Genomic DNA, 16,015 nt, shown 5'->3' with positions numbered 1-16,015 from the left:
TTCAGATACTGAAATACTGAAATACTGCCTGTGTTTACCAGAGTTAGTAAGTGTAGATAAGCAGGGCTTACTGTAGTGGAGCAAAAAAGCTATTTATTCCCTGACTTTGAAAATCTGAGCATGCTTTGTTCCCATTGGCTTCCACCACTGTGTCCTCTAGTTTTTTGCTTGAAGTATGATTAGTGTCAACCTTCCACACCGCATGTCAGCACAGACAAAGGCCTGCCTCTGCGCTCACAGACGTGAGTGATGGAGTGATGAAGGCAGACAGGTGATAGAGGATAAAGTGTTGCCCACAAAAGCTGCAGATGACATGTTGAGGACTGACCTTCCTTGTTCCTTGGTGTTTGTGGATGAAGCCCTGCGCACCTAAATGCGTCGTTATCAGTGCTGCTGAAAGATCCCGCGTTGTTCTTGATGCTCATCAAAGAGAGCATGCTTTTTGTTTGCCCTATTTGTTTTTCTGAATAGTCATTTTATACTTGACTGTCTGTTAAGAAATTCTCCCAGGAAATGCTGCGCTCTGTTTTTTGTTACCAGGTCCAATCTAGTTTACCTAATCAAATTACTCATTTGGCTCAACTGTGAATTGGATTTTCTGTCCTATCATCATTAGACGCAGAGGAGGAGGACAGGGAGGCAGGCATAATGAGGGCGGACGTCATATATGAATCGTAAAAAAAAAGATATCTTAGCCTGTGCTGGTTGCTATGGAGACTACTTGATAAGGATTGGCTGTCTTCGATCTCACACCCCACCCTTCCCCAATTCCCGCCTCTCTTCACAGGAATGAGTGGGAGCCCCCAGATAAAAAGGTAGACACCAGGAAGTACCGTGCCGAGCCCAAGAGCATCTTTGAGTACGAGCCGGGGAAATCATCGGTGCTGAAGCTGGAGAGAACGGTATGCTAGCCTCCTGCCTGTTTCTCCCCCGCCCTCTCTCTTTCCCTTCCTCTCTCTGCCTTTGTGTTTTCATGTCGTGTGAGCTATTCCCCACTCCACCCATCATGCGACCCCCCCCCCCCCTGCACCCCCACCACCACCACCGCCACTGTGTCTAAGCTCCTGAGTGGCAGCTTCACTAACGGCTCGGCAGGCGACGTATGTGTAGCCACTACATTCCTTAAGGGTGTCCTGTTGCGGTGACAGACGATCCTGTTTGGAAGCAAGCGGAGTAGTATCACTTACAAGGATAGCCATTGTCTTCCTGTGTTCAGTTTAAGGTTATTGGGCTGAATCGGCTCGTGAGAGCATCCCGAGCGTCCCTGCACAGACACTAAACATTGATCCTGTGTGTTTACTAGAGAGGAAATGCAATGCTCTCTGTCTTACGTTCATTTCTCACCTGGACACTTTGTGATGAGGAAATGATGCAGCATTACTCAGTGTCCTTGAGAGTTATCTTTCGTGGCTCATAAGATTCAGGTGGCTGTTTTTATATTTCCCTCTTACATAATATTGAGGACATGGGAATATTCGGTATTATAATGAAGTACTTAGTTGGTTATGTAATTGCTGTCTGAAGCCCATTTACATCAAACTAGTAGATGTTTTTAGCCAAGATCTAGCCTGATTCTCCTAATGAATGCAGTGCCAACCAGTGCAATCATTAGGAGTGTGCTCCAATTCATCCCGGGACAGGGGTAAAATAATGAGCTCTGTTGTTTTTAATTACAAGCTCAAATTGTTATAATAACAGAATGCGCTTGTTAATGGAGGTGGTCATTTTCCTTTCAGTCCATTGATGTTACACAAAGTTGTGTTGTTCTCCATATATGACTACATTTCTGCGGATCAAGAATGAGTATGCATGTGTTGTTGGACATTATGTATCTGCTTGTTAATTAGATTAGAATAAAATTGATATGTAGTTCTTATTAAATAACAGCTTTGTGCCGGTAAAAGGCTTAAAGGACAGTTTTATATCCATTTGTATTTTATAGATAGTGTATATATAAATTAATGTATACTAAGTTATCTTTGGTCGCTGAAAGTGTTTTTCCTTTCTCCCTTCTAAAGTAATAGACCCTGTGCACGAGAAAATGCTAACTTCCTGGTTTGAGACCGGATGTAGGGTTGTACATTTCCGGTAGCTTTACTTTGCGGTCAATCGCTACTGCGAAGATATACGCCAAAATCATGTCCAAAACTCGAAAACGGAAAGAATGCGTTAAGTTACAAAGAGCAGAAGGTGGGAACACTCACCACTGTTGTGTCATAAAAAATCTAATGATCAATTTTGACGTTTAAAGAGTTTAGATCGATCAGTTGTTTACATCACTCAACACAAGCAGAACTGCATTACTGCAGCAGAAGACACATCGTCCACATTCAGAAGCACATCTCTGTATAGTGACTGGTCTTATGATTTAAACAGGCAAATGTTCAGCATTCAAACTACAGATGAAGAATAGTCAAACCAGATGTTTGCCCTGTTATGTCATATCAGCTAGTCAAGTACACACCTACACAGCATGTCAACAAACCGTGAAAAAAAGCCACACAAAAAAATGAATGATTGCTGGTAAGGGTTTCTATACATTAGTATGTACGAAGGGTATGTTGTGACTTACCTTCAAAATTACAGTGGTCCCTCGCTATAACGCGGTTCACCTTTCACCTTGCTGTTTCGCAGATTTTTTAGTGCAAGTTTGCATGTTTTTGTTTATCACACATTGTGTCCCGCGTCCTGATCGCTGCAGACGATCTCCTCCATGACGTCTCTCCTGTACAGTACAGAATCGCTGCATCGATCGCTAGCAGTGTGACTCTGAAGTGCAGTACTGTATGTGGACGATGTTGACGAAACGTTTTGCACCGTCAAAAAATTAAATTGGCTACTTGATTTCACCTATCGCTGGTTATTTTTAGAACAAAACACCCGCGATAAACAAGGGACCGCTGTTTACAGATACTGAGAAATATAACATTTGAATCCCTTTTCTCTTTTGCTCTGAGGCGCAGGGAAAAATATCGAAGTCGATGAACATCATTTACAGATATATTGGGTAAATGCCCAAGACATATATAGAAATGTAACTCACTGCTCAATTCATTCATTTGCTAAACTTGTTTTGGACCGTAAACAAGGCGCAAATAGGACACCGGAAACAAAGCTCCCCACAGGAGTTTCCACACCAGACTAGCATATGCTAACGTGCACATAGTCTATTGTATTTGAAAAGATGCAAAGTTGCATTTAGACATTCAGCAGAGGCTAACAATATGCTTCAGTGGTTAAATAAATGAGTAAATAATAGTCAGAGTTAAAGTCATTTTCCTGTAAAATATCCTCTTTGTATTTCTCAGTGTTTTCTCTCTAAACTGGAGCATAGCCTTACAGTGCAGACAGGGAAAACATCGCCAGCTGCTTGTAGTTGTACATACAGTTTGTGTATGTGAGTATTGTATTGTTGAAGGCATAATTTGACATTTTGGGCAACCTGTTGAATTGTTTTTTGCCAAGCCTTTAAATGACAAGATCTATACCACTCCATTTGTCAAAATATCTAGCTAAAGCTAGCAGGTTAGCATAGCACAAAGGATGAAAATGAGAGAAACAGCAACCCTGCTAACACTTATGAAACTAAATAACTTAATTGTGATCACTTAATTTAAAGTGTCAGAAATGACTTCTTTACTTTTTAACCAGCAGTTTCCTGGGGTCTCTTACTGTCTGTTTCCTGCCTTTCTGCTAAGCTAAGTGACCTGTCTGCTAGCTATTACTTTATAACAATCTTCTCATTTTCTGCTTACCAAGAAAGTAAATTAGTAGCCTTCTAAGATCTTTCCTGAACTATTCAAATATCAACTTCAAAACAATACAAATCATATCTTTAATTTATTTGAGAGCACCTACAGCGTTGCCTGAAAATTGTCCTGTTGGTTAGAAACTGGCTCAGTCAAGTCAATGTTATGGGCTCATTTCCTCGGTGTGTATATTCTGTGCTGTCTGAACTGTCTTCTCTTTGTCTTTCTCCTCCTCTTGTTACCATGCCCCTAGACTCAGGATGTAAGTCCAGAAGATGTAGATTTAGAGAATGAGCCTTGGTATAAATTCTTTTCAGAGATGGAGTTTGACAAAGCGGTAAGTGACTGCTGTCTTCAGACTTGACAGCATGTTGTATTATATTTTTATTGCATGTGATAACATCCATGTTCAAATATTGTCTAAACAAACCGTGTGTCTGTAAGGACTACGTCAGTTTCTCATCCCTCTTTTATTTTTTCCCCTGATTGTCCTATATTAAAACAGTTATATGGTAACGTGAGAGAGGACTTTTTCTTTCCTCTTATACTAAAATTACTGTCATGTGTCACATCAATGTGGATTAATAATACCGATGACTGATAAGCTTTAGTCCGTCTCTGTTCACTCCTCTTAGACTTTTTATATTCCCTTTTAAATTTCTAAAAATAATCAACATGTATAATTACCAATCAGGATCAAACTTTCCAAAGGACTTTATATAGCTACTGTCATCCTTGATTATCATATCATACACAGGATTTTTTCCTCAGGTGCATCTAAAATAGAAACAATCTATTTTTGTTCCTCTTTTAACAAAAAACGAGCATCTCAGCCTTTTATTTGCACCTGTGAGGCAGAGTGAGCATATTCCATTCAGACAGTGGAAAACAGTGGCCTTTATCCATGTGCAATTTCGATTAATAGTGTTTAAAAGTTCTGATTATTGATTGGGATCTTTTGATGTTTTGTGGAAGCACCCTGTTCTTCAATGTCTTAATCTCAGAACCCAAGAGAAACCCTTTGATGTGCATCCTGCCAACTAGCATACATGTCATAAGCCAGAGGCCTGTATTGGCTGATTCACACAGAAGTCACTCTTCACTTGGAGAGGCTGCAGTCCAAACGAGCATCAGGTTCCAAGATAATCCCAGCCACTTCAGATAATAATTGCTGTTTGTCTGCTATCTTTACCAAAATATCCAAAGGCGTGCAGGCAGTGATGAAGCAGTATACAGTGTCATGACAAATCCATGCCTCGGGCATTAGTTGGCACCAGACAAGTGTGGCGCTGGCTTCCCACAAACAGATGTTGATTCTCCTCGCTCTCTGTCAGTCCGAGACACACCCTGGATCATATGAGGTGGCACCACTGGATACGGCATGAGATCATGTCCTAGCATCAGCCAGACGTTGAGGCAGGCTCTCCTGTTCCGGGTTTGTGTATATGTGGAGGAGGTTTAGCGGTGGAGGCGGCCGTCTCTATCTCATGGCAGCCTGGATGTTTGCCAGATGAGCTCGGCTTGATGACTGGCTCCTGTTTAATGTCAAAGTCACTTCTAAAGCTGCACCTGGTATGCACAGCATTTGACCTTAAAGGGCCAGCCAGACACACTGGCTCATTGGAGTTTGATTGACATATCAGCAGTCACTTGGTATTACTGGATTAGAGACTCTAAAAATCTCAATTGTCTTAAGTTAGGTCTCTCTCTTTTTACTACTCCTAGAGTGCTGACAAGAAGAACTTCTACTGATTAAGTCATTTCATATTATTATTAGGAAAAATGTTCCTAAATATAATAAAAGGTTTTTGATTCCTTGGTTTAAAACAATTTGAAGTCCCCTTTTATACAACAAGGCTTAGTGTAAATTCTAGTTTCAAATCGTTACTTGTCCACTAGTGGCCACTTCTAGTCACTAAGTAAGAGTGACCTGTGTATGATTGCAGTGATGGCCCTCTTGATTAATAGTCACAAATTCAAGGTTCAACAAGAGCCGGAAAATGCATCCAGTGGCAGTCGTGGTCAAACACTGGCTCATCAATATACATGTCTCGCGGGAACTGGAATTCCACACGTATCTCTGGTCAGGAAGAGCATTTTGGCCCCCTGTAACTGACATGGTGACTCCATCTGTCAAGCATATGCTGGCGTGAGGGCTGCTGCCACACTGTCTCAGCGCCGAGTTACATAGAGCCTCCCCCTATCACCTGACATATTCTAAAGGAGGCAACTCCGTAAGCCAGCCAGCTCATTGTGCTTTCATATTTAACCTATGTTATACACTTAACCTTTACCTTTAAGCATTTAGAGGAGGAGAGAAGAGGGGCGTGGGGGGCTATAACAGGCCATTCACAATGGGGAAGCTGTTTGTTTTCATGAGAGCATATCAACAGAAAACAAGGGGCTGGAAAGAATGGGATTCGTGTTACCATGACCCACTCACGATCGCTATTTTGAAAATGAACGCTGCCTACAGGAGTCTGAGCTCTGAGTAAACGGGGACACCTGTTAGGAAACATGCACATGAAATTCTGCAGAAATACTGTCATTGGTGTTCCACTGACTCACAGAGGCTTTTATCCATGTCCATATACAGCATTGGACCCTTGTCACAACATGTAGTTTCATCCTTTATGCATGTCTCTTTCTGTCAAACAATCTTCTTTTTTCCACTTTTATTTCACAAGCTGGATAAAAGCATTAGTCAGCTGTCACAAAAGATGTTAAGTGATTTCAGTGTCGGATTAGTTTGAAAATGACCAGTTTCCACCTTTTACATAAAGAAAAGTTTACATAAACTGACACTAATCAGGCATCTTGTAAATAACCAGATTAAGATTCCATTCATTTACTCCAGATAAGCCCCCCGTGCTTGTTTCCTGTTTACTTTCCACTGATGCTGTGTGTGTGCGTGTGTGTGTGTAAGCCCAATTACCCTGGGGTGTCAGAGGACACCATCTTCTCCCTACCAGATACAAGGGGGGGATACAAGACGTGGTGGAGCAAGGAAGAGCCACTGATAATTCAGTGACACTTGTGTGTTCCCCAAGTCTACATGGAACATTTAGCTTTATAAATAGATCAGACTATAGACCTGCCAGCCCGATATGCCGTTCTTATAAAGACAGGCACTTATTCTGAAAGGTTATTAATGATCCTTCTGCCCTGGCAACTAAGTGTAAAGGCATGTTGTGGCAAATGAGCTGTTCAGAATGTTCCTTGTCTGGTCGTTGGTGTGGGAAGCGGACGCTAGGTCGTGCCACGGGGAAGTGGATGTGGCATTAACAGCAAGGCCGGGCTGGCTGGGGTAGGGATTGTGCAATCGTATTTGCAAACAACACTTGTGCTCTTATTCATAGTGCCCGTGTCACGTCTGTTATTTTTGCCTGCTGTGACGTCCGAAAAGAGGAAAGCAACAGAAACAGTGTGCTAAAATTAGTCTGCTGTAAACTATTCAAAATGTTGGTGCGACCATGCTGCATGAATGATCCCCCCCAATACACCCACACCCATATGTTTTGGAGATAACAGCAGCTACTAAAAACAGCTACTCTTACATTTATTTAAACATTTCACTCGCTTTGTGCTTCACGTGGTGTTTCTTTTGTTTTTGCCCTCTGTCTTTATAACATAATTACCTGTTTCTTTTGTAATATGTCGTTTCAGTGCATTTGTATTTTTTTTTTCTTTGACAAGTGTGTGAGCTTGAATATTGAGCGTGTATGTGTGTGTGTGTGTAATTTGGCCTTCTTGCACCACCAGCTGGTTAATTGTCCCTCGGTCTGGTCCAGTGATAATGAGAGCGACCCAATATCAGACAAAAGAGATGGCTTCACCGGGAGACAGCAGCCCATTGGCTGAGCCTGTGACAGCCCCCTCCCCGCATGGGCGCCCCCTGACCGATGCACGCCCACCCACCGCCCCCCTCCCTTCCACTCTCTTTACTGCCGCTTGTTTCTCCAACTTGCATGCAGGCCAAAACACACGCTTGCTCCTCCATGCCAAGCCAGACCAGAGAAGCTCTGAAACCCGGGTGCTCGAGACAGAAACGGCAGAGCAGCGAGTGAACGACAGAGAGGAGGAGAAGAGAGAATCTGGCCACAGCTAATGCTGCTGCCTCTATTCTAGCTGGAGGAGACCTTCCTGTGGATCTATCAATGACTTCTTTGTTTGGTTTGTTGCAGAGTGCCCCCTCTTTCAGCCCCTTGGAAACAGCCTCCGACCTGCAGCAGTAGTAAGTCAATGCCTCTCCTCCTTATTTTAATGTTTGTGCGTCCTCCTTCCAGTGTGTAGATTATTATTTAAGTCATCTTATGGGTATAAATATCAATGAGAGATTTCTCCACCCTGGTGAGGTCGCCCGCCTACAACCGGGAGACTCCTGCTTCCTGAGGAGATCCTGTTAATAAGGCAAAAAGCCACCAGAACAGTGTGTCCTCTGTCCGTATTTCTTCTTTACGGGGGTGGGTGGTTGTGGTGTCGAGACATGGCTGCTATGTGGTGATTTATTTAAAGACAGCAACCTGGATGTCACTGGGATAGAGGGAACTTGCCCAGCTGCTGCATAACTCAGAAAACCGTTATGCCCCTTCCAATGTGTGTACAGAACTAGGATGAGCAACTGGATTATGAGAGTTGACGTTAGCTCACATTAGGACAAAGCTTTTGATCATTTTAATTTTGTCTGGTGAGACTGGCATGCTGTCTTTTCTGTTTGTGTAATAAAATGTTAGGAATTTAGGTATGAGTAATAGTCACTGTCATGCGCTTACAGTCCAGAAGTTTCCATCTGCTACAATCATTATGTCATCATGGCCAAGCATTTGCAAAAGACATTCGTACCCCAGCTTTTTAATCCACTGATTTGCTGTTAATTTGAAAGGAAGAAGTGTTTGATGAAAGCCGAGTGGAATTTCACTCACCCAAAGGTTTTCAAGGGAAACCTCAGCTCATAAACTGACTTCCTTCAAACGCACATATGTTTATGGCAGTCCTCTTTTTTTTTTTTTTTTTTTACTTTTTTGACTCTGTCTGAAGTTGAAGACTTTTCAAGAGCTGTGTGTTGCCCAAATAGCATCATTAGGCTCACGCTAAGCAAATTTGTGTATGTTTTGAGGCAGCACAGCACATGGGAGTGCATCTTATTCTCTCAGAAATAGATTCATTAAAAACTGATCTAATAAACGCACAAAACAGAAATTTGTCATGATGGAGCAGTACATACACAGTGACTTGCATTTCATGGAAATCTTCATCATTCCAGATAAATGGGTTACTGTTTTTAACCTGCAGGAAGTGTTGTTGCTTTTAAAGCGTCACAGTGGTGTCTGATTTTCCTTGAACCTTCCCTGGAGATTCTTCTTCTCCTAAATCTGGCATGGCTCCTGTACTGTACATTTCCTGGAGACTGTTTATGTGAATTCTTGCAAGTAAAGTAGAGCCAACGTGATTTTAATGGCTCTGTATAGCTAGCAGCGCACATATTTTTTTTCTCTGACAGCTATGAAAGAGCTTCTTGTTGAGGTATTCGCAAGTATGTAAAACTTTGGCTTGGCAGCACTGCAGATGTTAAACACTATGGTTTGAATGGGTTTTTTATATTACCAAGATGTTATTGGCGACTCCGTCTCTTTAAACGGGAGGATTGTTTGTACAGAGAGAGAAGCAACATGAGTAACACATGACAGCATGGGAAAGAGAGTTAACCTGAGAGTCTTACAGGTGCATGGCAGGGGCTGATGTACCATGTGGGAATGTTCGGAGAATATTTATAGAAATCTCTGCTGCTGGCCTCTCTAGAATTCCAAGATATCTGTTGTAGCCAGTGTCTTCTCTCAACATCAGCCTCCAAATTCAGCCTTTCTCTCTCCCTCTCTCGTTTAGCTTTTTTCTGTTTCTGGTTATTTCGTCTCCCACAAGTCTGCGAAGACAGGAATTACCTCAAGATATGCTAAATAAGAACCATATGGCAGCCCATTACCCAATTTGTGTGCCTTTGGCTATCATAAAAACATTCAACAACAGCTCTTGCTGAACGAAATTGACTGTGTTTAATTAGCTGTCTGCGTTCCTGTGATTTGCTGTCTAGCTCCTCAAGCAAGTCTGGACACAGCGAGGTGGAGAAGGACAGAGGATCATCTACTGATGAGCCTGTGGCTCCAGAATGTGACCGTCATGTTTACAAGAGTGTCCTAGAGGGCGGCGATATTCCCTTGCAAGGTCTACGGGCTCTAAACAAGCGCCCTGGCAGCTCCTCCTCCTCTAAAGGTAGGACAGCAGCTACTTCACATATGTGGCCAGTAAAAAAAAGCAGGTGTGTGTATGTTTATGTATGTGGACATGGTAGACAGTTCAGCCGGCCTTTAAAGGCCTCTCCTGCCGAGACAGAACCAATCAGTTAGAGGCGGTGATGCTGGACCATTCAAATCATCAGACAGGGATACATGTGTTTCTGTTTACTTTTATGTCGGAATTCACACATTTTTCTTTGCTCCCAGACCACACAGCATTGGCCAATCACCTCACAGCATTCATTTCCCCCAGAAGCTTTTAATGCCATGGATGTTTTCATCAAGCGTGTAGTGTATCTGCTTTGGAAAACTCACGGAGGGAGTGAGGTTGTCTTGTTAAGTCGATGGAAGCTAACCTTGGGGCTCCCCCGCCCACCCACCCACCCTTGCTCCAGTTGTGAGCTGCCAGTCGCTAGGCAGGCTTAGGGCAAGACTCCAGAGCGTTCCAGCGCCAGGGAGCTAAGGGCCAGTGAGGGGATGGACGAGGAGATACGCGTGAGATAAAACGAGCTCTGCTCTTCACAACCCAGCCAGACAGAGTTGAGATAAACAGAAAGGACACAGAGGGTGGGCGGGCATGAGGAAGTCAGCTGTCAGTGTGGGGTCAGAGGCTGGAATGCCTGCACACATGGCTAGAGAGAGAAACACTCGGGTGGAGAGAAGAAGAGATGTAAGAAAAAGAGTGTAAGGGGCAGTTTGACTCAGTACATGTAATACATTACATTAGGGATCATAGCAGATTATAAACTGCCCACCAATACTTAAAGTTTGGTGTATTTTCCATAAAATATGACTGTTACAGGAATCTTATAAAAGAAGAGCCATTTACATCTGCTGTTTTGGACCAATTTGTGTTGACTTTTAACCATTTGAACTGTGGTAAATAAATTTGGCTCTCCAGTCAACTGACTACCACACTCCTGTTTCACCCTCCCGCCTGAGGCGCCACCTTGATCATTAAAGTCTCTTTCTATTTAAGACACAGAAGGTAGAGTGTAGACAAGCCCGAAGACATAACCAAGTGCAAGGAACACTTCATCATCATGTGTTTCTGCCTTGCGCTCTTAAAATAAAAATTAAAAAATATCTTTGTGTTTCAAAGAACAGAGCCTCCTTCTGGGCTTTTTTTTGTGGGCTGAATGGTAACTCTTTACTTGCCATATGACTTGGATAGTATATCAAGTTAACTTCCTCAGTGCGTGTGTTTTTCCTGGCAGATACCAACACGACAGATTGGTCACTCATGCTACAGAAGTGGCTCGCAGCATGCGAAAGCGTTGTGTCATTTCCCAGTGCCATCTGTAGTGCTGTCACAAGCTTAGTATAGCAAGGAACTGACATGAGTATTTCTCATAGGTTTTCATTTTTCACTGTGCAGGTCGACTCAGAATAGTTTTGGGGGTTTTTTTGTTTTTTGTTTGGGGGGGTGCAGCCGTGTAGGAGGAGCGGTGTATTAGCGCTGGTGCCAGCAGCCATTTATCACTGTAGACGTCTGTGTAATTGCTAAAAGGAGAGGAGACTTGTGTAGGAGGATAACGCAATGGAGGATAATTTTACTGCTTACTGGAATACAAATAGATAACAGAAAGGTTTTGCATTCTTCTTTGTTTGTTTTTAAAATGTCAGTTACTGTAGTCCCTGTTGAGTGAGTCCTTTATAACCTCCGACATCACATAACATTTCATGTTATATTACCCTTTTGATGCTTCCTGTTTCACTCATTATGTTGCTGTTCGCAGAGATACTGATAAACGGGGAATCTGCTAGTTCTATCTTTGTAAAACTTTATCCCCTGCTGCAGCACCGTGTATTTTAGCTTTTAGCTTTTTAACAGTCATATATTACTTGATGCACAGTGCATCAAGTCTGATTCCTCTTCTCATCAACTTCTGATGGAACTTGGTCTTTATTTTAGAACTGTGCCTGACTGTTTTAGTGTGTATGTGTGTAAACCTGTGACCATTGTAATCTAATATGTTGTTTATTCTGTTGTCCTGCATGCTTGCCAGTGGATTATAAAGGTGGGAATGGCTATATAATTTCACCCTGCTCCTCTGTAAATAGTCGATCGAGTCTTGCCAGTAATGCAATAGGTAACCAATGTAAGAGTAAGAAGCCTCTATCTGCTGCCAAAGCCTGCATACCCCAAATCCTGCCCTCTAAGTTTAAGCCCAAACTGCTGCCACCCTGTGGCAACAGTAAGGAAAGCAGGACTGAAGATGCCAGGCACCCAAAGGCCCACAGCTGTGAGGATATCTACACGGGGCAATGTGACACAGACTGTGCTGAAACGGAGACCCAACATTCAGATTCTAGGTCCAGCTGTGGGAGTGAGTGTGGCGATGGTCTCAGAAATGTTTCCCCTGCAATTAGGAGAAGCGCATCAGATTTTTCCAGCCTGTACAGGACCATGCATCACATCAAGCGGCCCAGTTCGACCGGCTGCAGCCCACACGGCAGTGTCCGTAGCCTGACCTCGCTTTTTGAAAAACCAAAGGACAACGGGGATGAGAGGTCAGAGGCAGATGATGGGGGTAGCATTCCACGGGATACTGTATCCTCACGGGTCAACGAGTTTGAAATGATTATCCAGCGCTCCACCTCGGCTCCCAGCCGCTCCTCCTCCTTGCCCATCCTGCACTCCAGCCCCAGCCACAGCCCCAGCCACAGCCCTGCCCACCTCTACATGGCCTCTGCAGTGTCAGCGGAGTCCCTTTTAGTGGCCAACAACACGCAGGCTGATGTCTGCAACCTGGACGAGCAGGAGGGCAAGAGCTCTGGGGAGGAGGACATGTCACCAGAAAGTGTGATGGTGGAGGAGGCTGCTTCGTCCACTGAGGACAGACATGACAGCAGAACTGAATCCCCCTGTAACACAGAAGCAGAAGTTGAACAAATCCTGAGAGAAATTTCCCCAGAACTAAATCACCAAAACATCAGTGAATCAAAGAGCCCCTCAGTGATGCTTACAGCATCTCCTCCGCAACACAACCATCTCCACCACCACCACCACCACCTCCTGCACCACTTGAACAATCAACTCCTCCTCAAACCCAGCAAATGCAAAGGCTCTTGCCCAGCTTCCTACACCCGCTTTACCACTATCCTCAGGCATGAGAGGCAGCAGGCCACGAACCAGCAGGAGAAGCAGCCACCCACAGAGAAGAAGACCACACTACCTGGAAACCTCTTCCTCATGGGCCCCGCTCCCTTCAGGTTACGGAAGAACCCACAGTCCCATCAGACTCGGAGGATGTTGTTAGCCACCAGGGTGCCAGCGGGCACCCAGAGGCCTATCAGTCTCTCGCCTGAGCTCAGACCTTCCATCCCCCAGCGTCTGTCCTCCCTGGAGGTTCTGGAGAGGCTGAGTAACGGAGAGGAAAACGACACTGGCTACCTGAGTAACGGGCAGGGCTTGGACGCCAACGGGAACCTACTGCAGCCGCTGGCAGCTCACCGCAGAGGTGGCTATCTCCATCCCTTCACCACTTGTCACCCTCCCTCCCTGTGTGGTCTTTCATTTATCTTGACTCTATCTTCACCTTGTGTCCCTTTTCTCCACAAAGCAATGCCACCACCTTCCATCTCCAGTCTGTGTGGTGTGTTTACAAAGTGACAGGGAACTCTCCATTTCATTCTGAGTGTGCTGTTCGGTGCCCTTCCATTTCACTGTCAATGAGTATGGTCCCACAAATGCATCAAAACACTGCAGTGACTGTAGGGGAGGTTCAGGAAGCTTTTGGTAACGTATATAATCCCTGGACATCAGATTTGAGTTGTTTGCATGCTGCGTAGGTTTGCATAGGCATTACATCGAAAACAAGCAGTATTTTATTATATTATGCGATGTAATGTTAAACTTTGAATGCATTACCTTGCATTGAAATGCTCATCCTATGTAAAAGCGACATTTCTAGGAATTGACTCTGATATTTAGGCATTTAACAGAGCAAAGGCTTTCTCAAACTGATGTCTTATTGTGTCCATTTTTGTACCCTCTCTGCTTTTTGGGACTGTCCACATCTACCATGTTTCATTCCTTAGCCTGTCAGGATGTTTCCTGCTTTAACTTATCTCATATAACAGATGCTACTCTGAGCATCTGATAGAAACCCCGAAGCATTAACAGCTGTTTCTTGTGGCCCTCACTCGGACACAAAATGAAACATCTATGGTGGTACGGCGGTGTTAGCAATACTGAAAGGATTCTTTAGTAAAATAGTGGATGCTGGTTGGCCGATCAACATCAGTAAAGTCATGATGTCACGTTTATTTATTTTGACCATGACACAGTAGGTTACATTGTTTCTTTCCTGCATTTCTTTTTTTCTTTGTCATGAACACACATTGGGTCATTCTGTGTTCATTCCTACGTGCATGCAGGATTTTCTTTTTTTGTAATGTGCGTGTGCTGTTTGTTTTAGTGGTGCAAAAATAAAAGATGTTTATTTAAATCATGCATGGTTACATTTTTTGTATAGTTTTGAGATTTTTTTTTCACTTAAATTGAGAGTTTTCTGCAATACCATCTTCTTTTGTTTGAAAGCTGGCCTTGAGGTGGTCAGTGAGAACGCTTCACGGGATAATCGCCTCACGGTTTCTGTTTCAGACTCCTCCCCAGCTCACGGAGAAAGCCAGGATGAAGTGTTGAGGAGGCGTCATGGGGACAAAGAGGTGAATTTTCTTCAACTTTAATCCAAACTTTCATAACTGATGCCTCTCAGTGCAAAATTCATGAATTAACCCTCTGAACACAAATACTTTGATAAAGATTATTGTGTTCTGAATAAGTGAAACATGAGTGTTATGCCTAACAAAGGATCTGTGAATAAAAGAGTAGAGACCCATATCTGGAGGGTGCAAACAGTTCAGTCTGGTTTCCTGGCAGAAAATCTTGGAGGAGCAGCGGCGGCTGAAGCGGGAACAGGAAGAGGCTGACACAGCATCGAGGCGGCACACGAGCATTGTCCCCACACACCACCAGTTCATCACCAACGAGCGCTTTGGAGACCTGCTTAACATCACAGATAACACAGAGAAAAGGAAATCGGGCATAGAGGTACAATACACAGCAGTGTCTTATCCTTGTGTAAGCAGGAAGAAAGACGGCAGATGCTTTGTCACTTTGTGAGTCAGGCTGTGGGGGGAGGTCTCTGCAGGCACAGATGGCTTTTCCACTCCTGGTGAAAAATTCATGATAGAAAGCAACATTTGACCTGTTTATCACTGGAATATTTCCCATATACATTTTGATTCAAGTTGCAGAGTGGACTCTGTTTACCAGCTATACGTCCACAGTGGCAGGGCATGCATGCTGTTTTGCACATTACACACAATAGCTTCTAACTGAGCATGCCCCCGAGGTCAAGTCATCCTTTCAGTCACAAACATATCATTCTTCTCATTGCTAGAATATTTATGTTCAGAGAGGCCAGTGCAGATTTACAGCTAACAACAAATTCCAGGAAAAAGCTTTTCTTAGCGCACATAAATGCCAAAGCCCAGAGAGCGTAGTAGCCAAAAAGAACAAAGATGGAGGCGTTTAAGGTATTTAGCCTTCAGGGAAACTTTCACTCACTCAGTGCGATTCAGAGAATAACACTGGTGTAGCTGCCAAATAGTAACAGTCACAGACGTTTATTTTTGTTTTTATATATCTACACAGAAAACGCCCGCCATGGCTCGCTTTGACTTCAGAGCAGAAACTCTAAAGTAAGTGGAAATTATGAGAATTTATATGTATATATTTTTTATAGAAAATGCCATAAATGCATTGAAGCTCAATGCAGCAGCAAGGATAACACCACCACTGAGTTAAATATTTGCCTAGTGGACCTTAATTAGGTAATTTTTTCAACTTTTAATAAAGTAGTGCCAAAAAACTACCATTTGACCGTGAAGTGATGCTGTATATTCCACCCATGTGATCCTCAAAGCGTCTCAGTCTTGTTACACTATGAGAGGTTAATCTCCAAA

At 43.5% G+C, this 16,015-nt stretch overlaps 1 protein-coding gene across 4 annotated transcripts in view; it reads left to right on the top strand.

Annotated features, from left to right (window-relative positions):
- Positions 1-16,015, top strand: part of sorbs1 (sorbin and SH3 domain containing 1) — a 42,341-nt gene that overhangs the window by 19,314 nt on the left and 7,012 nt on the right. For 3 of the 4 annotated variants that reach the window (XM_006799012.3, XM_087850350.1, XM_006799008.3), the window contains exons 12-18: positions 788-902; positions 4,003-4,086; positions 7,934-7,983; positions 9,838-10,016; positions 14,649-14,713; positions 14,928-15,098; positions 15,705-15,751. In XM_006799012.3, coding sequence (XP_006799075.1) covers positions 788-902; positions 4,003-4,086; positions 7,934-7,983; positions 9,838-10,016; positions 14,649-14,713; positions 14,928-15,098; positions 15,705-15,751 — 711 coding nt within the window. Of the gene's footprint in view, positions 1-787; positions 903-4,002; positions 4,087-7,933; positions 7,984-9,837; positions 10,017-12,048; positions 13,504-14,648; positions 14,714-14,927; positions 15,099-15,704; positions 15,752-16,015 lie in introns of all 4 variants that reach the window. The other variant, XM_006799013.3, reaches the window with a different exon arrangement.

The sequence above is a fragment of the Neolamprologus brichardi genome, chromosome 13, assembly GCF_056152115.1.
Source record: "Neolamprologus brichardi isolate AB-2024 chromosome 13, ASM5615211v1, whole genome shotgun sequence".
Lineage (NCBI taxonomy): Eukaryota > Metazoa > Chordata > Actinopteri > Cichliformes > Cichlidae > Neolamprologus > Neolamprologus brichardi.
This window is presented reverse-complemented; position numbering and strand designations above follow the sequence as displayed.